The sequence below is a fragment of the Trichosurus vulpecula genome, chromosome 8, assembly GCF_011100635.1.
Source record: "Trichosurus vulpecula isolate mTriVul1 chromosome 8, mTriVul1.pri, whole genome shotgun sequence".
Classification (NCBI taxonomy): domain Eukaryota; kingdom Metazoa; phylum Chordata; class Mammalia; order Diprotodontia; family Phalangeridae; genus Trichosurus; species Trichosurus vulpecula.
The window spans coordinates 177,601,530-177,627,848 of NC_050580.1; the positions used below are offsets into that span (position 1 = coordinate 177,601,530).

Here is a 26,319-nt window from a genome sequence, read left to right on the forward strand (position 1 = left end):
ACAGGATTGGACATGTCCCTTTAGCTTCCATCTTCTCTCTGGCCAGATTCTTCTCTGGTCAGAGAGGGTGTAACAACTCTGGGCTTGGCCCTAGGGGGTGGAACTAAGGGTCGAAGACAGGATACAATTATTCTGCAAAAACTTATTTTTAGGTATTTTATTTATTATTTTCATTTCTTGGTGAACAAGAACCAGTGCAGGTCCCCTAGACAGTAGAGCTCCAAATCCTTTCCAAACCCTTTCCCTTGGGGGCTAGAGACATTTGGAGTTTGGTATGTCTCCCTGCTCCAAGTATTCTGGTTAGGGTAGGAAGGAATTAGAAAGGGAGGAGTGTCCTGCCACCTGACCCTTTAAGAGCTCACTCATTTAACTTACTTTTGAATATCCACAAACTCTGGGGGTAGGCTAAGGAGCATTACCCATCTTTGGCCTTTATGTAAGAACTCTGCGTAGGCCCCTTATTCAGGATATAGTGGGCACTGCCCTGATAGTGGCAGGGTGAGGGAACAGGGTCAGGGGTCCCACTAGCCCTGGAACATTCAACTTTACAGTAGCTACAGCAAGGCTATGGGCAAGATGTGAGAAGAGTATCATTGGCATCTCCTCAGGCCTGGTGTAGGGATAATCTCCCCAGGCATTCAACATAGATAAGGCTACACAGACCTTCCCCTGGGCTGCCTGGGCAAAGAGGCTATTGCCATGGAGACTTAGGTCAGCAGTGGCTCATCCTCCTCACTTACCCATGGCCCAGGCTCTGCCAGAGGCAGCAGCAGCACATCATCCTCATCCTCTTGGGATGGAGGCATTGTTCGAGGGTCTGGTGAGGCCTGGGGGGGTGTAGGGGACCGAAGGTTGGGCATGAAGCGACCACGAAGAGCCTGCACCACTCCAGACAACAGGGATGGTGGGGCTGGAGGTGGGGTGATTGGAGGGGGTGGGTCTTCAGGGGGTACACAGGGGGAGTTGGTAGAAGAAAGGGGCACCTTGACAGGCAATGGAGGGGCCTCCTCTGGATCTCGCCCACCCATTGCTCCTTCTAAAGAGGTGCCCTGACTGCCCTCTGGGGCATCAGAGGTAGATGGGGCAGATGTAGCCTGTAGGTTGGAGTCTGGGGCCCTGGAAGAGGGATTTGCACGGGGAAGTAAGCCCCAACGCCGGAGACGCCGAACCAATCGTCGTGTGGATCTGCCTCGTTGACGGCGGCGGGTACCCGATGAGCCCCCTGAAGACACATCCTGGCGCAGGATTTGTAGCAGAGATCGAAGGTTCCCCAGCACTGAGTTCTGTAATTCAAGAGAAGAGGAAGCATCAGAGTGGAGAAAGACAAAGAGAGCAGAATTACTTTCTGTCCTATCCAGAGTAGGACAGACAGAGTAAGGAGATGAGCCTATTAGGCGGGAAAAGGTATTGCTGAAAAGGTATTGCTGAGCTTTGGCTTGGTCGAGAGGCCTTAATCAGGCTTATAAATCAGAAAGAAGCAAGCTTAGGGATCATCTGTTTTAATCTCATTTCACAGATGGGGAAATTGAAACACCAAGAGGTGATTTGCCCAAGTCCACATAGGTCGTAAGTAATAGAATCCGGCCTCTAATCTAGTTTTCAGATTGTAAATCCGAGGTCCTTTCCACCATTCAGGGGTGTCATGAACAGTCAAGGCTTAGGCCAGTAACTTACATCATTGGGGTTCTCAGTTGGAAAGTCATCTACAGGTGGGATGGCACCTTGAGCGATAAGCTGGCCGTAGGATGGGGGTGCTTGCTGCTGTACAATCTCGGCCTCCACTCTTGAAAGAGGGGCAAAGAAGCTGTAGGGAAGAATAAGATTTATGGTCCAACCCCCCAATGACTCTACTAAGTCAGGACCCTACATCTGGCTCCTTCTAGAAGAACATGATAAAAGGACTTCACAACTATGGCCTAGATCTTTCCAAAGAGAGATCCCCGGGATCCTATTTTGTTCCCCAAACTGGTCAACCTCCTTGTCCTGTGTCCCTTCCTATCCCAGACCCTCTTCACTTCCCCCTCCCCTGAACAGCCAGCCCTATCCCCCTCCCCATTGCCACAGTGCCTCCTGTGCTGACCCCCTGACCTGTATTCCTGTGTGCGGATGGCATAGAGTTTGCAGGTACAGCCCAGAGCAATGACAAGCAGCAGGCCGCAGATCAAGCTGCCGATGACAGCAGCTGTGATGACTTTTCGGGGCAGGGCATAGGCGCAGTCCCATTCATCGCTGCCATCAGAGCAGTCAGGCTGCCCATCACATACCCAGGTTTCATACACACAACGATCATCCTTGCACCGGAAGTTGCCTGGCTGGCAGTGCCGGCACTGCTGTTCATCTGCCCCGTTCACACAGAACGTCTGGTAGTTGCAGCGATCAGCAGCTGGGTAGCAGGCTGTGGCACCAGGGGTTCCAGGAGCCCCACAAGGATAGCGCCCAGGCAGGCACCCGGGGCAGTCCTTTTCATCCGTGCCATCTGCACAGTCCCAGATCCCATCACATCGCTGGGCTTCACTATAGCAGCCCTCCCCTGGCCCCTCCCCAGGACCCTCTCCAGAGCCAGCACCACAAGGTCGGTCCCAGGGCAGGCAGTATCCTTTCACATGGTAGGTGGCATTGAACCCGCCAGTACTCCAGGGCCCCAGGTGATAGGTCACAGTGGCCTTGCCCGAGAGTGTCTCCACCATGATTGCTTTTCCATTGCTGAAATAGTTGAGGTTTCGGAGAAGGCGGGCAGGATCTGGAGGCCCAGGACCATCATACACATGCACTGAATCCCACTTGCCCAGCTCTAGAGTGGTAAAGCGAACAATCAGCCGTCGCCCATCATGGGGATCCAGCAGCCAGAGGCAGGAGTGAGGGGTGGGATACAGTACAGAGTGGGGATAGCCCGGGGAAGAAAAGACACCGTAGAAATCTTCCAAGGTACGGTTGCAAGCAGGTGCAGGGACAGCAGTCAAACTATGGAAAGGGCTTGGGCTACACCCAGTCTCATCAGATTGATCCCCACAGTCATCTATCCCGTCGCAGCGCTGGGCCCTTGGCACGCATCTGTGGTTCAGGCATCGGAACTCCTCCCGGAGACACATGAACCGATCTGTGAATAGGGCCAGAGACAGTGAGGTAGGGGCTGCTGCTGGACAAGTCCACTGCCCATTCAACTGACCCTCCCCACTCCAGCCCTGCAATGATCTACCATAATTCCCACACTTGGGGCCTATGGAATCTTCCTTTTTTTAATGGGGTTCCCCATATCTAGCCCACCTTGCACATAGGAAAGCAGAAAGCCTTGTCCCAGTGGCCGGCCATTCCCAGTATAGCTGTAGGTGATGGTGACATTGCCCCCAGAGAACCGGAGTGGGCTGGAAGGTGCTTCACACAAGGAAATAAGTGGCTGGAGAGGGGACTGCAGCATCAGATGCTCGGAGCCACATGCCAGATGCAACTTCTGGAACCTAAAAGACCCAGATGTCATACTAAGAGTCCATTCACCCGACCCTATCCCCATTGACTCCCTACCTTGGACAGTGAGATAGAAGTAAGGGCCACTCGGTAAAGTACAGCACTTTTAGAATTATATTTAGGTGGTGATTTATAGTTCACTGAATATTTTACCAATAGCATCTTGTTTGACCCTCACAACAACCCCAAGAGGTAGTTAGTATCAGTGTGGTCAGCCATGTTTTACAGATGGGAACAAGGAGGACTGAGGAGTTTTAAGTGACTTGTTCCAGGTCACACATCTAATAGGTCGCAGAGCTACCTTCTGGGTCTAAGTCTGCTACTCTTGTCACCAGTTCACACCCTCAACTCCCCTGGCCGGGGAATGAACCTTTAGGGGTGAATGGAATCACTCTACCTTCTCTTGGCCCTTTATTCCTCTCTCATAAGACCAGAGAAGTTGGAATTATTTCTCTCCCTTAAGAAGCCTTAGATGGAATCATGCTTCAGAGGACTCATGATGAAATATGTCGTTTATGTCTTGGCAAAAAAGATGGTGGACAAGAGGTGTAGAATGAGTCACATTTTCAGACCCAGTCAATCTGTTTATTTATTTTGCTCTGCTGTATTTCTTTGTCACAAGAAAGAATTTTGTTTTGCTTTGTTTTTTTGGTGAGGGAGTAGGAGTGGGGAAAAGGGAAGTGAAAGTGATGTTAAAAATAAAAAACGGAAGAAAAGAGCATCAATAAAACTGTTTTAAAGCCTTGTACAGCTGGGGACACCAATTGGCTTGTATTATGGGTTGGTTACAGGTCTACTTTCTTTACTCCAGGATCTCAAGTACAGCAAACATTTATTTATCTAGAACTCACTAACAACCAGAATTTTTTTGTAGTCACATACAAGGGTAACCAATAGGCATTACTATAACCCTCGGGCCAAAGGAGATTTTGGATGGCCTTCTGGATCATTTCACACAGCCAGGATTCTTTTCAATTCAATCCCCCCAAAATGGATTAAGTGCTTATTGTGTGCAAGGTACTGTCTCAGGTATTGGAGAGACATGGATGAAAAATTATATAATCCCTGCCCTCGAGGAGTTTATAATCTAGTAGTAATAGATCCATCCATAAATAGACATAACATGAAGCAAAGTATCAAAAGGGCAAAGGAAGGATCTGTGCTTTGTATCTTCTTCAAATACTGTTAATAGTTCATACTCCCATAGTTTATTCAGGGCTTTTTCACAATAACCTTGTGATGTTATGGCGCACTCCACTTTACAGATGTGGCACCAGAAGGTCAGAGGGGTAGAGTGTCCTTATCCATAGACACACAGCTAGGAAACATCTAAGCATGGCACTGATGATACATCCGTTTACCCAGGTTAGCCAATTAACCAGAACACCCCATTCCCTTGATTATGTCTGTTAAGCAGAGCCAAAACTAAATGGATGCAAACTAGGCAAGGTGCAACTTCAAGGAGGCATGATGAGAGAAACTTTATAATGTTACTTTATTATAAATAAAAATTATTCCCTTTTTCCCTCAAAATTTGTATTGATGCATCCTTTGTTTTCATGTCATGGTCTATTTCAAATATATTCCTCCTGGCCTTCTCTACCCATTTAAAAAGGAATAAAAATGAAAGAGAAAAAAATATTTTTTTCAAAACTAACCAATGCATTAGCTAAGTGTGACAGTGGTCAGGGTTCAATACCCATAATTTTCCACCTCTGCAATAAATAGAAGTGAAATGCACATATTTTTAATGCCAGAAAATTGTGCTTTCAATGACATAGAGGTATTTATTTTGTGATAAATCAAAGGATATGTGTTACAGCAAAAGTTTAGGGCCTACAGTAAACAGTAAATACAAAGGGGGACCAATTTTCAAATGGGGGAGGGGGGCAGAGTGTCCTGGTATAATGTTCATACGTTGTCTAGAGCTTGCTTGTTGAATGCAGTATACTGGACCCATCTTCCACAGGATACCCCCGACAAATCTTCCCTCCTCTTGTCTATAATACCCTATGCCCCTTCTTTGGGCCCCTAATTACCAGAAACATCCAAGTTTCCAACTAAAACAAAAAACCCAGACAGACATCCACTGCCTGTCATTCAGAACACTAGCATGGCTAGGCATCATTATTTTCACCAGCCCCTTCCTCCATCTTCCCATTGACCTTCCCCTATTCCAGGTCTTGCTATATCTGATAGCAAGAAAAATACTAGGTGACCCCAGATGGAGATGTGATGGACTCAAGATGCAGGATGAGAATTCTGAATCTGATCAGTTTGGAGAGTTGTTTGGCCGGACTATGCATATTTGTTACAAGAGGTTTGTTTTTCTTTCTTTCTTTTTTTTTTCTCCAATGGTGGAGTGGGGAAGGGAATGGAGGGTAAGAGGGAGAGAAAATAAATGCTGGTTAATTTTAAAAAATGCAAAGAACTGCTGATAAGGGTCTATCCATTGCTGCTACCACAAATGTTAATGGTACCCAAGGCTAGAGAAGATAGGAAGCAGAGAAGGTTAAGGAATGTAGTTGGGGGTGGGAACAGGGATTCCGAAAGGTTTGGGGATAGGGTTGGGCATATGACTAGCACAGCAAGCAGTCATTTGGCTAATACCCACCCTGCCCAGACCCTGAAATGGACTGGCCTTCAAGGTATGGGAAGTCAGACCAATATTGAATACTCTCATCGGTGCCACTGGGCCTGTGGGTGGAGAAGCTATGACAATGTCCAATCTCTCCATCCCCACTCCCCAAGATGTTTCTCATTGGCTATTTCCAGAGGAATCCGGGTCTAGTTCTTACCTGATGGTCACTGTCTGTTCCTTGCTGCCCACGATGACCCAGATGCAAGTGATTGGAAGGAGGTGGCTTTCCCGGCCTTGGGGCCATTGTAGGATTCCCTGGACACCGGAGAGCACAGCAGGAGGGTCCCTGCAGGCTGCAAGGAGGAAGGTGTGGGGGCTGAGCCCCTGGGAACTCTCCTCTCCTTGCCCTCCAGCTGGGCCTAGAATCTTTGGGAGCCCATATCCCTGCTTGATCTGGACTCCTTAAGGAGAGCTGCTAGGCTGAGACCAGACACAGGAAGGTGATCCCAGACCCCAAGAAGCCCTCAGAGTCCCATACCCAGGTTGACAAGTCTTCCTTCCCCTCCCACCTATCCCTTCTCAGCCCTCACCCCTAATAACATTATGACCCATAAATATTTCCGGAACACCTCCTTGGCACAAGGCCCAGAGCTACCTGGTGGGGGTTAAGAGATGAATAATCCTCATCATAATGACAAGGAGGCCTCTTCCTCTGACACATCCTGGCTGGGTGGCCATGACAGATCATCTAACCTCTCAGTGCCCCAGGCAACCTCTAAGACTAAATATAGAAGAGCAGGTGCTGATGTGCATTAATAGTTTCCTATTCCAATAAAATAAAAGGTCCAAAATGATAAGGAAAGACAGTGTACGGAAGGCCAGACTTAGAGTCAGGGAGACCAGGAGTCAAGTACTAGCTGTGTGACCATGGGGAAGCTGCCTAACCTCTCTGGTCATCAGGCAACTCTCTGGGACTGTAGATTTCAGGCAGAGTTGCCAATCTGTGTTAATAGAGGTAATTAGCTCGTCAGAGTCATCCACACCAATGAAATCACAGGTCTGGAATTCCCTTCTCCTTCCCTCAAAAGACAAACCACATTTCTACAAACCTTTAAGGCTTACAAAGTGTTTTCCTAACAACAAACAAGAAGTAAGCGGGGAGGAAATGAGCATCTACCACATGCCAGGTGGGTTACAAATATCTCATCTGATCCTGACAACAACCCTGGGAAGGAGCGGCTATGGTTACTCTCATGTTACATTTAAGGAAACTGAGGCAAGGAGAGGTTAAGTGAGTTACCCAGGGTCTCATTTGATCCCCACAACACTCCCGGGAGGTAGATGCTCTTATTAACCTCATGTTACAGGTGAGGAGGTTATATGACTTGCCCAGGATCATACCGCTAGTAAGGCCAAATCGGAAACTCAGGTCTTCCTGACTCCAAGCCTAACATGCTAACCACTGTGCCACCAGCTGCTTCTGAGTGTCATGACCGACCGCAAGTGTTGTTATACTTATCTGACAGCCTAGGAAACTGAAAACAGTTAAGTAACTAGACCCTGGTCACATCCCTAGTAAGAGTGAAAGCTAAGACTTGTGAACTCCAGTGGGTTCAATGTTCATTTCATTCCAAGGCACTCTCACAGACTCTGCCACCATGGGCCTTACGGTGCAGCTGGGGAGACCTGACAGTTATGGAAGTGTCTCTCTTCTTCCACTGGAATACGTGCATATATGAAAAATAAAAGCTAAGAGATTTTGAGGAATGACAGAGGACAGATTAAGTGAAACGGAGCGGGTGACCTCTGAGCCTGGCATGGAAGGTGATGACTCCCCAGTACATAAAACAAACAGCTGAATTCTCTAGATCTGAAGTCGGAGGACCCGGGTGAGCATCGCTCTTCTGCCAATCGCATCTGTGCGACCTTAGGCGAGTCATGGCCCCCCTGATACAGAATCTCAGATTTAGAGCTGGGAAGGCCATCAGAGGCCATCTAGTCCAACCAACTCATTTTATAGGTGAGGGGACTGAGAGCTCCCAAAAGGATGAGTGACGCACCTAAGGTCACAAAGGAAAGCATCAGAGCTGGACTATGGACTTAGGGCCCCACTTCTCTCTGGGCCTCAAGTTTCTCATCTATAAAATGGAGAAGTTTGGCCGGATGATCCCTAAGGCCCCTCTGGTTCCAAGTCCTGGGATTCTAGGTTCAAAGGTAGGACAGGAGTTCAGAGAAGGAACAAGGAGTTCCTTTCCGGCTTGGGGGGGGGGGTGAGGAATTTCTATCCTCCTTCTCCAGCACCAGTGTCATCCCTCCTGAGGACTCCCAGACCCAGAGGGACCCTCAAGGAGTCCCCTTACTCACCCGGATTTGGAAAGGGGGTCCGGTCCAGGTGGGCCCCGAGGCTTCCTGGGGGAACTGGGAGAAAAGGACAGGACAGTGAGTGGGTCACCCCTGAAAGTTCACAACCAATCCGAGGGGGAAGAAAGGAAGCTCCGGGCAGCCAGGGGACCCAGGGGGACCCAGGCCTGGGGAAGCAGGGAATCGAAAGGCAGCAAAGCAACAGGTGGCTAGAAGTGGGCAGCAAGGGAGGGAGGGAGGGAAGGATTGGCCTGGGGAGTTAGGGCTGCTCTCTGATCATGAGAATGGGGTGAGGAGGGGGATGGGTGGGAAGGAGACAGAGGTGGGGGTAAGAGGCTGGAGCACTAGGGAGAAAGGACCATGGCAGAGCTGGGCACCTAGCCCCACAGCCGCGGAGGGCTAGGTGAGGACGGAGAGGAGAGGTCACGGAGGGCTGGGGCCCGGGTCCGAGGCTGGGCAATGGAAGGGGCAGGGGCTCAGAGTCTTACCCAGGAGGAGGAGGAAGAGGAAGAAGGCAGGGGACATCCTGGCTCGTCGGAAGAGGGTCGCGTCGGCTAGTCTTCGGGGTGGCCCTCAGGGTCTGTCCGGCCCCCCGGGGCAGCCCCCCTGCCTGGGCCCCATCGCCTCCACTGGGTGGCCCTTGGTCTGGATGCCAGGGCTGGGGGCGGGGAGGCGGTGCCCGCAGCAGCAGCAGCAGCAGCCGGGGCGGTGCCTCTGGCCAACTTCAGAGTTGTTTTCCCCGGGAGCTTCCTCCTGGGGCCGGCTCCGGAAGCCGGCAGTCTTGGGGCGGCTGGCGGGGGAAGGGGGTGCTCTCCCCGGGGAGGGGGCTCCTCCTGTCCAGGGGCCGGGCCGGGCTGGGGGAGGGAGGTGGGCAGAGGGCGCTCCCCCGCTCTGGCCGGCCGGCTCCCTCCCGGGGCTCGCTCGGGGCCACTTCCTCTTGCGGTCAAACTTTGTCTGTCAGGCGGACGGGGCCTTCCCTGCTCTCTCAACTTTGCTGGTCCAGGCTCCCACTTCCTCCTGAGGAAGGAGCGGGGCGGGAGGGGAGCGAGCGGGGAGAGGTGACTTCCCCCAACTTTCCCAGTCCTCCTGCGCACCCTCGGTCCCCCCAGCTGTGGGTCCGGGAATGAGGGGGAGGGGAGGAGGGGCAGTGACGTCAGCTTGGCCCCATCTCCTGCCAATCACCTCTCCGGGTTCCTCCCCTCTGTCCTCATTAACCTCTTCCCTGCTTTGCCCGGACTTCCCTAACAGCAGTTGCGGAGGGGACCCCACCCCCCGCCCTCTCCGCCACCCCTGAGCCTGGCCCTTTAAATGCGTCTGCACTGGACCTTCAACCCTTCTTTTCCGGGCAGGCTTTAACTCTTACCCTGTTACATATTTAACTCTCAAGTACACCTCCAACCTCCTTTACCCTTAGAGTCCCAGGTTGCAGGTGCTACAGTCCGTCAATAAACATTTATTAAGCGCCTGTAGTGTGCCCGGAACGGTACTAAGCGCTAGGCTTGCACGAGGCTCATATTCATAAAGCCCAAAGGGATCTTAGAAGCCAACCAATCCATCCCCTTCATCTTACAGACAAGGAAACTGAGGCCGAGTTAAGCGCCAACATCCTTGCAGGTGGCTCAGTAGATAGAGCATTGAACCTGCACTAAGGAAGATCTCAGTTTGAAACTAGCCTTGCGGCACGGAGAAAGTCTTTCAACCCCTCTCCGACTCAGTTTCACGATCAGTAAAAATGGGGATATTAAATAGTACCCGTGTCACAGGCGTTGTTGCGGGGATCAAGTGAGGTAGGATAAAGAGTGCTTTGCGAACCTCAAAGTAGGGTGTTAATGCTTGTTATTAAATAACGGAGCCAGGATTAGAACCCAGGTCATCTGACTCCCCATTTGGTGTTCTTTCCACAACACCGCGAACCATTAAAGGGCAGAAAGTTTAATGCTTTTAGCGTCTTAATGCCTTTCAGTGCATTTAGTGTCTTAGTGCTTAAGAGTGTCCTGTGCCAGGGAAGCTGGCCTGGAAAGCCCCAGGAAGATATTCCTAGCTCCCCGTTTGAGTCTTTCAGAAGTAAAGGCTTCCCGACTTTTAATTTTTCATTTTCCACCTGGCTTTGTCAACCTTCTCCCCTTGTGTATGCACCTGCGCAGTCAGACGCAGATAACTTCGTGCAGTCCATTCATTAAACATTTATTAAGCACTAGGCTAAGTGATAGGGACACGGAGATAGCTCCGACTGGGCTCTGGTCTCACAAAGTTTACGATCCAGTTCCAGATGAAAGTCACATACACAAACAGGTGATATAGAAAATGTATAATACAAGAGAGTGCTGGACTCCGCGTGGCTCTCTCTAGTAAGTACCTAATGAAAAATCCTGGACCCTAGAACCTTAACAAATACCTTGTGGGGGGAGGGGGTCGCTATGGAGTGACGGTGGAGTGACGGCAGACTGCCGGAGCCACCGTTGTGACCTGGTCCCTTCCTTGCTCCCAAGCTCCTGGTGAATTGGACTTTGCTTCAGCGGCAGCACAGTCCTGACCCTCTCCCCGAGTAACGTGAGGTTGGAACTATTGAGGATGTGAGATTCAGATAATACCCAGAAAGTTTTATTGGTGCTCACCTAAAGCCAAGAAATCGGCAGGAAGGCCCTCAAGCGTGGTAGGTGGAACCATTATGGAAGGTTTATGGGACACCATAGACAGGAGCTGCACAAGATAAAAAGCCATGAATGGCTTGCAGCCTGTATGTTTGTAGGGAATACTCATTTCAGTGAGATCGCGGGTGGATTGAAATACCAGTGTTTACAGTTCCGTGCAAACCTTTCTCTTTTGTTTTTCAGGGTTCTCTAGAATTTCTTTAGCTCCTGATAAGGGCCGGGAATAGGCCTTCTAACACCTGCTCTGTGCCAGGCACTGTGCTAAGTGCTTTTTACAAATATTAACATATCTGACCCTGGTGACAGCCCTGCAAGATGGGTGCAGTCATTACGCCCATTTCACAGTTGAGGAAACTGAGAATAGAGGTTATGTGACCTGCCCAGAGTCACACAGCTAGTAAGTGTCTGAGGTTGGATTTGAACTCAGATCTTCCAGATTCCAGGCCCAGGGTTTTATCCTTTTGGCCATTTGTTTCCTAAAGAGTAGATGGTAAGCTCTTCGAGGGCAGGGTCTATCCTTTTTCTCTATCCCCCAGTGCTACACACACACACACACACACACACACACACACACACACACACAAGACTTAACAAATGTTTGATTGCATTACTGAACCCAGTGGTTCACCCCGTGGTGAATAACACACCCAGTGGTGTGCTGATAAAATGTTTAATAACTGGCTCTCTGTTTAAAACAAAAGTGTATGTAGGTTTGGTGTTTAATCTGCATAATGAATATTTTCTCCATCACTTTCTTAAGTCTAGACAATCAATAAAACAATAAATCCAAGCCCTGTTTGCAGATTTCTGAGGCATAAATTTACAATTGGCTCAGCTGGTTTGAGCTGGCCTTGGTATCACTGCAAATATCAATGGGAAAGTACTTTTAGGAACATGTAGACAGAGTTCCTTCCCTTAAGAAGTTTGCAGCCCAGTTGGGGAAGCAGGATATGTTAATTCGAAGATTTATACATGCAATACAAGACAGTGGGAAAATAAGAAGATCTTGGACACAGAGCAGAGGTCAGATCGGGTAGCTGGTGTTACAGGAGCCCAGGGAAGAAAATGTTTTAAGGAGACGGTGGTGGTCAACAGTGTCTGAAGTTGCTGAAGCAAGGTCTAAAAATAATGAGAACTGAGAAAAGGCCCTTGGATTTGGCAAACAGGAAGTCATTGGTGACTTATGAGCAAGTGGTTTCAATAGTCTTGTGGGAACGGAAGCCAAATTCCAAGGGGGTGAGATGGGGGGGGTGTTAGTGTGAAAGAGGGAATGAATGATGAGAAAGTGAAGGCAGCGGCTTCTTCAGGTTGTCTTGTGGAGAAAGAAAGAGACTCATTTGCTTAGACCCAGAAGGCAGAATTCAAAGCAATGACAGAAGCTGAGAGAGGCAGATTTAGGCTTGATAGAAAGAAAAAAATTCCCAGCAATGGGGAGATGGTAGTGCGACAGTGATTACCCTGGCCCCTACTGCCCGAAGTCCAGGCAGGTTGCGTTTCCTACCTTCCCCAGGATTGAGGGGTTTTAAGGGGATGTCCAGGCTCTCCACCGTTGGCTCCAGCCTTTACTGATTGTGTTCCTTCAATTTTAAGGATTTTCTACACTCCAGTTCCATGTAACAGTCAGCTTAGCTTTTACAAAGGAATATTTACTTCGAAGGTATAGCCAGATCAAACATATAGACATTTTCCCTCTCAACCCTGGGGTATCATAACCCACCTTGTCCCACCTCAGTTTCTGAGGAGAGGAAGGGAATTAGTTTAGCTCAGTTTCTTACATGGCACAGTTCTGTGAAGTCCCAAGTCCAAAGCCTCCCTTGGGCTCCACTCCTAGGAACTCTGTCTTCTCAAGGCTGGCAGCAATATATCTGGCCTGGAATAACCCTGTTTCCAAGGTTGCCATGGTTTGAGTCCAGGTCTGAGAACTTCAACACCTGTGCCTAGAACTGAAAAGTATAAATGTAACAGATGAGACCAAAAACCTAAGCCCATTTCTCTGGGCTACAAGGCCTAAGGGGGCTGTAAGTTTCAGTTTATAGTGCCCATATTGTGGGTGAATAGGATCTTCACCCCCTTTGGAGGAGAGACAGTGAGAAACAGAGACAGTGAGGAAAAGATGGACAGACAGGCTGAGGCTGTCCTAGCCTGGTGGTTTTAAAGATGAAAGCTATTCTGGCTACATAGCCAATGCAAGGAGGCTGCTTCCCACCCAAGTGGTAGGAGAATGCAGAATGTCTTCTCCCAGAAGCTGGTTCCTGGCATCTCCCGTGTGGGTGCCTGCATGTTAGGTCATCCAGGTGTGATTCAAGTCCTGTTTACAGTAGATTCTCATCCCCCTCTAGTTTCCAAGTAAAAGTCTGATCACTTGTCAGATATAGTGTAAAGGAGAATCTCAGCCAGGGATGGGTTGGAAAGAAAGAGGGCAGCAGAAATAGAGCGGACAGCAGTATTCAGTGAATGCTGCTTATCCATTCAATAAAAAATTTACTAAGTCCTTCCTGAATGTGTCACCATGCTGGAGAGATAGGAGATGATTGGAGAGAGCCGAGGAAAGGAGATACCAAAAATAAATAAAACATTGTACCTGCCCAAAGACAAATAAGACATTGTCTAGCCCTTAAAGAATTTACAATAATTTATTATATGTCACTTATAGAGTACTTTAAGTTTTGTAAAACACTTTATATATATGCATATATATATATATATAAAATCTCATTTACTGTACACAAATAAATACAATTTAAAGTAAGTGGGGATGCATTCATAAGAGAGATTCCAAACAAAAAGCTATGTAAGTTCAGAGGAGGCTTAGATGGCTTCCAAAAAAAATGAAATAGGGAAAGCTTCACAGAGGGGATGATATTCAAGTTGGGCTTTGAAGGAAAGGTAATATTTTTTCTTAATTTTGGAGTGACAATCAACAAAAAATTAAATCAAGTACCGATCTGTAGGGTTTGCTAATTTCTGAAGTATAAATACTGGAAATTTTAACAATCAGCTCTTGACAACTGACTTGAGCTGGCTCTAGCACACCTCTGTCTACAACTTTATATGATGGATACTCAGCTGGTCTTGCCTGGGGGGTCAAGAAAACTTGGGTACAAATTTTAACAGATAGAGATGGATGGGGAGAGGATTCCTGGCACAGAAAATGGTGTGGACTGGCTTTTCTTTTGGTAGAGGATCTTGGTTTGGACCTGTGATCCCATCAATGTGAGGAACTCTCTGTGAAGAAACTCCTTCAACCAAATATAGGCAACTTTTCTACAATTTATAGTCATGGACTGGTCTATAACCTTAAGTGAATTGTGGGTGGGGTGGGGTGGAGGGGCAATGCTCAAGGCATAGAGCTAATATGTGTCAGAGGTGAAACTTATACCCAGGTTTCCTTGACCGCCAAGCAAGAGAAGTTGACTGTCCATTATGCCCTGCTTCTTCTTGTTATTTTTGTTTAGTAGTTTAGTCATGCATTTGGGGTTTCCTTGGCAAAGATATAGGAGTTGCCATTTCCTTCTTCAGGTTATTTTACAGATGAGGAAACTGAGGCAAACGAGGTTAAATGACTTGCCCAGGGTCACACAGCTAGTAAGTGTCTGAGGCCTGTTTTGAATTTTGAACTCTGGTCCTTCTGACTCCAGGGCCAGCATTCTATCCGCTTTGCCACCTAGATGCCCATACTGCTTCTCTGCAAAAGTGTAGACAGAGGTGTGCTGAGCTAGCTTGAATCAGTTGACAGCCAATTGTTAAGTTTTCCAGTGTGAGCATTTATACCTCAGAAATCAAGGCTTACAAATCAGGACTTGATTTATTGTTTTATTGATTGTTACTCCAAAATTAAGAAAGTGATGGAGACAATATTAATAATGCAAATGAAACTTAAACCTCTGTTGTTCATACGTTCCCTCCCTGGAGAGGTGATTGTTAAACGTATATCAGTGTACCATTGTAGAGACAGGAACATATACGGTATGTTTGAAGAATGGTGAATAGTCTGGTTTGGCTGTAACACAAGGGTATTCAAAGTGGAAAGATGTGAAATAAGGTTAAAAAAATAAGGCTGGGGTCAAAATGTAGTTTATGTAGAGCCTTGAAACTAAGGATTTTGAAATTATAGCTTGGATGATGGGGAGTTTTCAAAGGATTTTGAAGATGGGAGTGAGGAGGTTGCAGTTGTGCCTTAGGAAGAATATTCTGGCCTCAGTAGGCTGGGATAACTGTAGGTGAAAGACTCAAGGCAGGGAGTTCAGTTCCTGGGGAGGGGACAGGAGGGGGTATTGCAATAATCCAGGGAAGAGTTAATGAAGATCTGAACAAAGGTGGTGATGGGGAATGGAAAAGAGGTGAGTGATGTGTATGACATAATATCCACTGGGCTTGGCAACCTATTGGATGGGGGTGGTGAGGAAGAGGGAAGGGTCAGATGACTCAGGTTTCAAGGCTAGGTGACTGCGTGCAATCAACAGATATAGGGAAGTCAGGTAGAAGAACAGGTTTGGGGGTGGGGTGGAGGCAGGGGAGGAAAGATGATGCTTTCAAGAGGTGGGGGAGACTATGTTTGAAGGAAGATGGTGGAGAGGGGCTAATTGTGAGAGCAAGTTTCCTCTGGAGTCAGGAAGGTTGGGATCAACAGCACAAGTAAAAAAGGTAGCGTTATTTGTTTGTTTGTTTTAGAAACTAGTTTTATTGATTATCTTCTGTTTTTTACATCACCTGTATTCCCACTTTATTCCTCCCCAAGAGAAATCCCTTATAATAAAAAATAAATTTAAAAAACAGAAGAAATGGAAAAAACTTTCACAAAACTAACCAATGTACCAAAAATGTCTAATGTGATAGGCAATATTTGGCATCCATGCCAACTACCCTCCGCTTCTGCAAAGGAGTGGGAAGGGAGCTATCATCTCATATCTTTTCTTTTGGGGCAAGCCCAATCATTATAATTTTTCACCATTCACTTTCAATTATTTTGTTATTCTTTACATTTATATTATTGCAGTCATTGTGTATGGTGTTTTCCTGGTTCTGCTTTACTTTGCATCAGTCCAGATAAATCATTCCATGCTTTTCTGTGGGCAGTTAGGTGATGCAGTAGATAGAGTGTGGGGTCAAGAGTCAGGAAGATCTGAGCTCAAATCTGGCCTCAGATACTTACTAGCTGTGAGATCCTGTGTCCCATTTCACCCTGTTTGCCTCCGTTTCCTCATCTGTAAAATGAACTGGAGAAAGAAATGGCAAACCATTCCAGTATCTTTGCCAAGAAAACCCCAAATGGAGTCAGGAAGAGTTGAATGGGGACTGAAAAAGACACAACAACAAGAACTCCTTGGGAAGAATAAGAGAATACAAACAAACAAGCAATCAAAGGAGATGGATGGAGGTATAGGTATCTATTTCCAATTTCACTTTGTTAAATAAACTATGCTATGACAGTATTTGAAGTCTCTGAGTCCATAGATGCCAGAGAGAGAGAGTCTAAACAACATATCGAAAATTGAAAAAGAAAGACTGATGTTAAACTGTAAAGGAGAAGAGGAGTAGATGAAGGAACCTGTGTCATTTTCTCAGTAAAAGAGGAATTGAGTGGATATCCTGAGATTGGAGTCAGAGAGAAGAGGAGATAGGATTGGGACTTAGTACTACAAAATCACAGAGAAATCTGAAAATGTCCTTGAAGCTAGGCTAGAGAAAAGAATGACCCAAGGAAACAGAGATGCTACTTTCTGAAACAAAGGGGCTGGGATAAACAGAATATGAGAACATTTGGCTTTGGAAGACAGCGATTCCCTCAGTACCTAGCACAGTATGTTCTACGTCGTTGGAATGGGATCCCTGTAGCCCTCCACGGCCCCTTCTTTGGGGTCATATAGGTTGAGCAATACTTTCCTTTAGGCCTGCAGAAAGAGCATCACAGTCATCTTGTGTCTTTGTGTGTTTGTCTTGAGCTATGGGATGGGGAACCTGTAGAGCCATATTGTGACTTCCATTCGGCTGGTGGGTTGGAGAGGGAAAGTAATTTCTCTCATGTTCTTTCCTCCTCTTTCTCCAGTTAGAGTCAGTGATCCTGAGCCAGGCTCAGTCTAACATGTCCCCTTCCCTTATTTCCATGAGCCTCAGTTAGAGGATTGAGGGTCCATAATTCCCACCTACTACTCATCCCTGAAGATTTGGAAGAACAAGCAGAAGGTTTAGAAGATGGCCCAAGCAAAGCCAAATAAGCAGCATCAGGAAAACAATATGGATACTCACTATAAAAACAAAGAGAAAGAACAAAAAATAACCCAACAACAAAGAAATTTATTATCATAACCAAGCTTGGCCCTGAAAGAGATTGTCAGAAGTCATCTGGTGTGTCCATATGACTTCAAGAAAGAGATAAATGATTCAACATCTGATCTGCTCACCAGATAGCATTCCACTTGAGCCATCAGCCCAGTGTTCTCACAGTGGTGTCTTTGCCACGTGAGTAAAACAGTCTTCCTAACACACTGGTTCCCAGAGGGTACTCAGCCTTCAGACAACGAGACAGATTCCCCCCACCTCCAAGAAGTGGGTGGTCGTCATTAACAGTGTCTGAAGTCATAAGGTTAAGAAGAAGAACAACGAAGAAAAAGGCCATTGGTTTGACAAGAAGGAAATTCTTTCAAGAAAGCGGTTTCAGTAATCTAGTGGGAAAGGAAGTCAGACAGCAGGAAGGTTAAAGAGGAAATGAGTAGTGAGAAAGTAAAGGGAGCCACTTTATGTTTTTATGTGGAGCAAGCATCAGATTTGTTCTGTGGTGATGCTGCCCCTGCCCAGAATCACTCTAGGAATTACTATTCGACATATCAGAATATGAGATCTATGGTGGCTTCACAGATCATGAGCCCCACTCCATCTGTCAGGGCTCTGCTCTTTTCCTTGCATCTATGGACTCAGAAACTTCAAATACTGTCATCACCGTTTATTTTTTAAATAATTAGTTTTTTCAAATACATGTAAAGATAATTTTTAACATTCACTTTTAAAAAAATTTTAAGTTCCAAATTTTCACCATCCCTTCCTCACCTCCCCCTCCCTAAGATGGAGTTTGAGAACTCCTTTTGTTTGTTTACATTTTTTCTCATCATCTTATATTTTGACATCATCTTCATTTCCAAATATATCACTTCCCACTTCCCTACCTAGAGGAAAGATGGAAAAAAGTCAATTTAGTGAAATTAACTAATATGTCAATTGAGACAGACAATCTATAAAACAGTATTCTCTACCTGTGGTCTACAAAGAAGAGGAATGTTTCTTCACCTCTTCTTCAGGGCCAAACTTGGCTATTACAATAAATTTCTTTCTTGTTGGGTTGTTTGCTGATCTTTTCGTTTATGCTTTTGTAGTCGGTATGCATATTGTTTCCCCAGTGCTGCATATTTGGCTTTGCTTGGGCCATCCTCTAAACCTTCTCCTGCTTGCTCTTCCAAATCTTCAGGGCTGACTAGCAGGGGGGAATTATGGATCCCCAATGCCCTACCTGAGGCTCATAGAAATAAGGGAAGGAGAAATGCTGGACGGAGCCTGGCTCAGGATCATTAACTCTAACTGCGGGAAGAGGAGGAAAGAGCATGAGAGTGAAGAGGGTAAAGAAAAATGATGATGGTAGGGAACCATAGGTTTCTAGGGGTGCTCGAGACCCCAAAATACCTACACGCCGGGTCCTGCCGAAAGAATTTGGCTCAAGCCTTCTCAGCCAAGGAAAAAGACAGTTTATTAAGGGTTTGCCATGATGGGTTGTCTTAAGAAATCCCACCCTTTGTGACGCCTGTTTTCACAAGCGGACCAGATTCAATCTGAGCTGAGCTAGATTGAATCTGAGCGCCTTCATGGAGGCAAGATGGAGATTACATACACAAAGATTGTGGGAGGGATTGAGGGGTGGTCTGGGGTGACTAGAGGAGGGGTTTAGAGAGGGTCTTGAGGAGGAGTCTAAGGAGGACCTAGATGAGGTCAGACTCCAGGGTAGGGAAATAGCTGAAGGCAACCTGGAGATGACAGACAAGAGAGCTAGGGTAACTGGGCTAAGGTATAGATATTTTGATCAGGATTAAGGGTGGGCTAGGCTAGGTGGAGATTTGGGCCTAATGATAATGTAAGGCTTATGGTCTTAGGGGAAGGCCAGATCTAGTTGGAAGATTCTCAAGGAGAGTACAAGGGGGCTCCCAGAGACTGTATTCCAGATTCGAGGGGGTTCCCGGAGGCAGTGCCCTCATCGAGAAAAATTATTTTCCCTCTCCAGCCCACCAGCCTAATGGAAGTCACAATATGGGACTAGAGATCCCCCACCTCAGAGATCAAGGCTCTGTCTGCTTCACTCTCTAGGCTGCCTCTTCAGTACTAATCTCCTGGCTCTGATGTATCCATGAAGGACCAGGAGACCCAAACCAAGAACATTTTATCCCATCCTCCAAATGGTAATCAGAAAATCTAACCCTCAAGTGCAGCAGAAGTGGCGGAACTGACTACCTGCCTCTTATGAGCACTCTCCCCCAGTGATCAGGAAAGGGAAGTCATCTTTTGTGTATTAAGAAAGTCTGCTGGCATTGGGACAAGGGTTACATGTGTTTGCCAGGATCATTAAAAACCACTTTGCCATGCTTTCTCTCCCTGAATCATTTTCTTCCTGGACTCAGAGGATAACATTTACAAAAGATAGGAGGGGAAGGTGTGGGTACAGGCTATAGGAGATTAGTAAATAAAAGGTATCCCCAAAATCTTAATGCAGTTGTATTTTTTTGTACTATGTTTACAAAAAATGTCCTGCCTCCAAGCTTTTGCCTGAACAGTTCCAGATGCTACTCCAGAAAGAGGAAAAACCCTCTTCATTACTTCCAGGATTTTTATCAGGCGCCATCTTCTCCATGAAGTCTTTCTTCCCAGATACCGCCAGCTGGTAGTGTTCTTTCCTCAAATGACCATTAATTTATTTGTACCTTGAAGGGTACAGGGGGTTATGTTTTTTCCATCCTGTATTTCCTGTCTAGGATAGTGCCATGGACATAGTAAGTAGGTAAACATGTTTGTCGAATGGAAGTGAATTCCTCCAGGGTACTGGAAGGAAATGTCCCAATTTCTTTCTGGGGGTACTGGGTGGGGTGTGTGTGTGTGTGTGTGTGTGTGTGTGTGTGTCTGGGACCTGATGAACCTCATCAAGTTAGGTTTGGTGCCTCTGGTCAGCAGGCGCTTTTCTGGGGACAGTCAAGAATCAGGCCGGATCCTCCTCTTCTCAGCCCCTTTCCTCACCCTTTCTCCTCCCTCCCAGAGTCCACCTCCAGAGGACTGCCCACAATGGGCCAGGGCAGGCAGGAAACTGACTTTTTCCCTTCCTGCCACTGAGAAGCTAAGAAAAGCCTGTCTCGACCCCTAGTCCCACCCCTTTAAGTACAGGTGTCTGGAGTGGAAAAAAGGAGAAAGGGAAACAGGGTGGGAATGAGGGGTGGGGAGCTCAGGGGAGGGAGCTGCTTTCCTAGCCACCTCACGTTCACCGGGCAGGACTCTCTTTCCCCACACCCATCACCAGGGGGTGCTGCTATCTCACAGACTTAAAGAAAACTTTGGTCTACTGAAGGACAGGGCTGGCCCCCAGAGCCGGTTTCTGGCCTTCCATCTATAGCCCTCTGGCTTCTCCCGTTTTCACTCTGGGTATGGTATGGGAGAGAAGGAGGTGAAGGTATTGGCGGAATTAAATGATATAATGGATATAAATGGAAGGGTTTTAAAACACTACATAAATGCGAGCTATTATAATTACCATTGGGGTATGCTGGTGGACCCTGGGGAGTATTTGGGGAGTCATAGCGGTGGCAAATACTCATAATTCATGGTTACGTAGCATGTTAAGGTTTGTAGGTTCATTAAAGAATCGACGTTTGCAAAGAACGATTTTTTTCACAACCCAGGGAGGTATAAGTGGAGCATCATCTTCATTTTACAGACAAGGAAACTGAGACTCAGACAAGCTAAGTGACTCGTGTTAGAAAGTGTTGGAGCCTAGGATCAGACTCGGCTCTAATCATTCCAAGACCAGTTCCTCCTTCTAGTGGGGCAGGGGCATGGAATCGAACTGCCTCTATCTTCTGCCCACCCTAATTCCCCACCTCCCCCATCCTCAGGCTCTCAGTCCTACAGAGAGATTGGAAATATTCAACAGAGCCCAATCACTTTTTCCTGGCTGGATCAGCCCAACCTAAGGGAGCTGGAAGATGTGATGGAAAAGGAGGAGGGGGTGTGAACTTAGAAATGGCTTTTTCAGAGTTGAGATTGGACTAATGGGCACAAAAAGGTCATAAGTTCCTTGCGGTCAGGGAATATTACTTCTTACCCTTCTGTACCTCCACGATATCTGTCACAGTGTTAGCTATGAAGTGGTGGTTGTCATTTGTCCTTCATTCTCTATGAGGACCGTGATGTCAGGAAGATGATGCCATAACTTGCAACTGAGTTGGATTTGAGTGAGGGAAGGCTGTGCAAGGTCACCAGCCTCACGTTCTCCTCCAGAGCCATTTGGGTCCAGTGGCCAGATATAGACCAGGACGACTGGAGATGGCCCTGGATGCAGTAGGAGACCTTGGCTAGGAATAAATACTTACTGACTGATACTAAACCCATCATTTCTACATCCCTAAATGCTGCCCCCCCAATCCCACAATAAAACAAAACCTGCCTTTCCCCCTCAATACTGTTGTTCCTGTTGAGAGCCTCACCATGTTCTGGGTCAACCAAAGTTCTAAGTTTGAGTTATCTTTGCTTCCTCCTTCTCCCCTCAAGTTCTAATCTGTTGCCAAGTCTTGTAGATTCTATAACATTTCTTGCATAAGTCAACCAACTGATCAACAAGCATTTACTAAGTACCTACTATGTACTAGGCATTGTAATGGGCTCTGAGAATACAAAGACAAAAATTAAACAATCTCTGCCCTCTAAGAACTTAGGGACATAAAATAACGCCATCCCCCCAGTCACTCAGGCTTGAAACCTAGGTGTTATCCCCTATTCCTCACTATCTTTTACCCCCCCATACCTAATCTGTGGCCAAGGCCCATAGATTTCACCTTTGCAATATATCTCCTCTGGTACTACCCCCACCATGGTTCAGGCCTTCGTCTCCTCGTGTCTGGAATATTGTAATAGCCTGCTGGCTGCTGTGCTTGCCATAAGTCTCTCCCCACTCCAATCCATTCTCTATTCAGTCACCAAAGTGATTTTTCTAAAGTGCAGGTCCAACTATTGAGGTCTAGGGGTGTTGGGAACCCTGAAATTCGAGAGCAAATGATGCGGGTCCTGCCTCCAGTGAAATGGACCCAACCCTTCTTTCAGTCAGAGACAAGGTTTATTAAAACACAATTGGGGTGGTGAGATTTTAAGAATCCATGCTATTAGCCAGACTCTTAAGGAATCTGAGTGATTTAATGGGGAGAAAGATGGACCTTATATATAGACTGTGGGAAGATCTGGATGTGATTAAGGAGTGACCAATAGCTTTGGGGTGACTAGGAGGTAACAGGGAAGGGGTCTAGAAGGAATTGGAGAAAATTGGAGGTTTGGGCTTGGGGCTACAATGAAAGGCCAGTTGGAAGGATTACTGGGATGAGACGATGCCTCAGGCCATCGCTGGAGACTTGGTCACGTGGCAAAGTTCAAGAAAAATTAAAGGGGATGAAGTGTTTCCAGGGCCTCCTCACCCCTCCCCACCCCAAGCCCTTTCTCAGTCAACTTCTATCGTTCCCTATCACCTTCAGAATCAAATACAAAATTCTCCCTTCCCCCTATCTCCCAACATTTTCATTCTTTTTATATCTCACTCAAATCAAAGTCAACTGCAAGTCATGTCATCATTTCCCACAACACCTCAGCACGGTATTCTTTGATCCATGGTATTACATGAAGGAGACAATACATTTCCAGGAATTTTTACTCAATGTCCCCCTAGCCTGGAATGCTCTTCCCCACATCTCCACCTCCCTGGCTTCCATCAAGTCCCAGCTAAAAATCTTTAATTCTAATGCCTTCCCTCCATTGATTATTTCATATTTATCAATCGAACAACATTTACTAAGCACTTACCCTAGGCACCATGGTAAGTGCTGGTGATAAAAATGCAGAAGATGACACTTGAGTTGGTTCTTGAAGGAAATTAGGGATTCTAAGACATGGTGGTCAAAAGGGAGCGTGTTTCAGGAATGGGAAATAGACAAGGAGATAGAAGGGGGAGTTTCCTTTGTGAGGATCAATAAGCTCAATTTGGCTAGAGTGCATGAAGAGAGGAGTGATGGGTAATAAGTCTGGAACCTAGAGGCAATAGGGGGCCTCTAGAGTTTAGAAGGCCACTAGGTGGCACTGTAGGGCATAGAGGGCTGGGCCTAAAGTCAGGAAGGCTACTTAACTCTTCACGAATTCTATTTTTTTTTCTTGAAGGGGGAAGGCAGGGCAACTGTGGTTAAGTGACTTGCCCAAGGTCACACAGCTAGTAAGTGTGTCAAGTGTCTGAGGCCGCATTTGAACTCAGGTCCTCCTGACCCCAGGGCTGGTGCTCTACTCACTTCGCCACCTAGCTGCCCCTCTTCACCAGTTCAAATCCAGTCTCAGACACTTACTAGCTGTGTGACCCTGGGCAAGTCACTTAACCTTATTTGCCTTAGTTTCCTCATCTCTAAAATGACCCGGAGAAAGAAATGGCAAACCATTGCAGTATCTCTGCCAACAAAACCCCAGACAGGACCATAAAGAGTCAGACATGACCGAAAAAGGACTAAACAGTAACAGAAGAGTTTATTGAGTAGTGGTCTGTGCTTTAGGAAAAACCAGTTTGGGAGCTGTGTGGAGGAACAATTGGAATTAAGAGACCAGGAAACCAATTCGGAGACGATTGCAATAGTCCTGGTGAGAGGTAATCCCTTCTCCAACCCCCTCCTCACCTTTTACCTGTACTACTGTGACTTATTTTCCTGCCCATAGCTCTCTCCCCCTTCAATCTTTCCTTCCCATAGCTCCCGACTTAATCTTCCAACTTAATAAGGCACGGGTCTCATCATGCCGCTTCCTGGCTCCAAACTCTTCAGGGGCTTCGCATTACCTCTCTTAGCCTGGTTTTTTTAAGGCCCTCATGATACTGGCTCTAATCTACCTTTCCAATTTTTTTTGTGTGTGTGTTATTCCCCTTCCTATATTCTCTTCCAATAAAATTGGGCCATTACCTGAATTTAGCATCACATCTCCTGCCTTTGCACATTTGCTGGAGCAGCCCTCCCTCACTTAAATCCAATTCACTTCCACGTCACAGCATCACCACCCAGACGTCCCAGACCTCTTTGAGAACGAAGGACAAACAACAGCTCCCCTTGCCTTGGAATATACTCCCCTCTCTTTACCTCCATTGTGAAGCCTTCCCTGATTCTCTTTAAAAGTGTTTTCTTTCTCCTTAGATATTCCTAGAGCCTTTGACTGGATCTCTCTTTTACCCTATCACTCTTTACATCTGAGTATATTTCTTATCCTCTCCTCCACAAGTATAACATAAGCTTTTCTTTCCCTCATTGTGGGGGAGGGAATACTGGGAGGTCAAGAGGCAATAGGGATAAGATAGAAAGAAAAAGAGAAAGAAAGAAACAGGGGAAAAGGAGTCATTGAAACAGCTTCTAAAATATGCATAGAAGAGAAGGAAGATCCTAAAGAAGTCACAGACAAGTAGGACAGCTTTGAAAGTTACAGGTTGAATATATACAGAACTTAAAATGAAAAGTGGTATATAAGAGATATGTTGTTCCATGAGCAATCTTTTTTCTGATCTGCCATCTATTTTCAAATTTTACTTGGTGTTTGTTAAGTTCAAAATAAAAATTAATCAGAGTTGCTTACATGGTATTTCTCCTTCACAGGATTGTTATAAGAAAGTCATTTCACACATTTTATAGTACTTAACATATAGATGTAAGATTTTTATGCTAAATAAAGAATGTAAGTTTCTTGAAGGCACGGACTATTTCTTTGTTTTTTTTTTTTTTTTTTTCCGTTCCTCGGACTTAGGGACTTTGCAGGTGTTCCATAAATGTTCGTTGTTTTTAATTTGTCTTTCTTTGTATCCTCAGTGCTAGGCGCATACTAGGTGCTTAATAAATTCTTATTGATTGACTCTTACCCTAGCTCACACTTGTCCGAACTCTCTGGCTGGGGCCAAAGGCATTCATCTTTTAGCATGAAACAGATTGAGACTTGCTGCTAAAAGTCTGATGGCCTTGGCATCTGATGGGGAAGGTGTCTTTATGCAGATGTTCACAGGCAGGACTTTTGAAGAACCAATTCTTGCCCCACTCCTTCACCTGGCCCCAGACCACAGTCTGTCCCGTGCAAGGGAAATGCTCTTTACACGCAAACCAGGAAGACAGCAGGATGTGACTGGTCTTATGAGGCAGTGTTCCTGTTTCATTCTTTTTGCTCCTGTCCAGTGAGTCATAAGCTACTTGGGGCCTTTAGAGGAAGCCTATTCATCCCTCTGCCCCTAGGTCACTGCCCCTTCCGCCCTTCTTTTCTGTTCTGTCCCCGCCACCCCAACTATGAGCCCTTGTGGTAAGCGCCTCTTCCTCCCCCGACCTGTTGACCACAGGGCCTTTAGTGAATTCGGAGGAGTGAGGAAGCTGGTGGGATTTGGTGTCCCACTGGTCTTTAGGATAATGGCCTGGGGAGTCCAGTCCCTTTGGGGTCAATCGAGGAAACCCCTTGGCTATGGTATCTCCAAGGGGCCCGGGAGAAGATGGCAGTGGAGGCCGGAGGGGGTTGGGTCTTGGCTTGGGGAAAGCCTGGCCTGGGAAGAGCTCAGCCATCGGCTGTGGGCCAGGGTGGAAAGTATGTGTGAGTGAGCTCACTTGGAAAGAGTCAGGCCTGTTTCCCTTCCCCCTTCTGGGCTCTGGGTCTTCCCTGTGGCTCCTGAGACTGTTGGGGGACAGGAAGGCAGCGGTCCAGCAAGGTCTCCCCAGGACAGGGGCTGGGTTTATGGGAACCAGCCTAATAGATATAAGGTCAGAGCCAGGGGAGGGGCCACACCAGTGACCATAACAATGGAGTAACTTTGGCAAGGACTTCCTTGAGGGCCCCCAGAGAATGGACACTGCTCTCTTCTGATTCCCAAATCCTCTGGAGGTCCTTCCTAGGCCAATGAGTATCCCTTCAGGACCCCAGGAAGCCTGCTGCCCCTTCCTGGTCTGCAGCTCTTTGATTGGGGAGTTGGGATGAACCCCAAAGGGAAGA

The 26,319-nt window shown here is 46.8% G+C and overlaps 2 protein-coding genes across 2 annotated transcripts; both read right to left on the reverse strand.

Moving 5' to 3' along the window:
- Nucleotides 1–127: 127 nt before the first annotated feature.
- On the reverse strand, nucleotides 128–9,526 carry LRP10 (LDL receptor related protein 10). Its single transcript, XM_036735335.1, has 7 exons — nucleotides 8,893–9,526; nucleotides 8,408–8,461; nucleotides 6,261–6,396; nucleotides 3,265–3,455; nucleotides 2,089–3,097; nucleotides 1,675–1,804; nucleotides 128–1,283 (listed from the first exon to the last, which is right to left on the reverse strand). The coding sequence occupies exons 1-7, from the start codon at nucleotides 8,927–8,929 to the stop codon at nucleotides 708–710; spliced, it is 2,133 nt and encodes a 710-aa protein (XP_036591230.1). The 5' UTR covers nucleotides 8,930–9,526; the 3' UTR covers nucleotides 128–707.
- On the reverse strand, nucleotides 8,959–25,895 carry LOC118829679 (translation initiation factor IF-2-like). Its single transcript, XM_036736601.1, has 3 exons — nucleotides 25,628–25,895; nucleotides 18,557–18,624; nucleotides 8,959–9,513 (listed from the first exon to the last, which is right to left on the reverse strand). The coding sequence occupies exons 1-3, from the start codon at nucleotides 25,893–25,895 to the stop codon at nucleotides 8,959–8,961; spliced, it is 891 nt and encodes a 296-aa protein (XP_036592496.1).
- Between the last annotated feature and the right edge of the window lie 424 nt (nucleotides 25,896–26,319).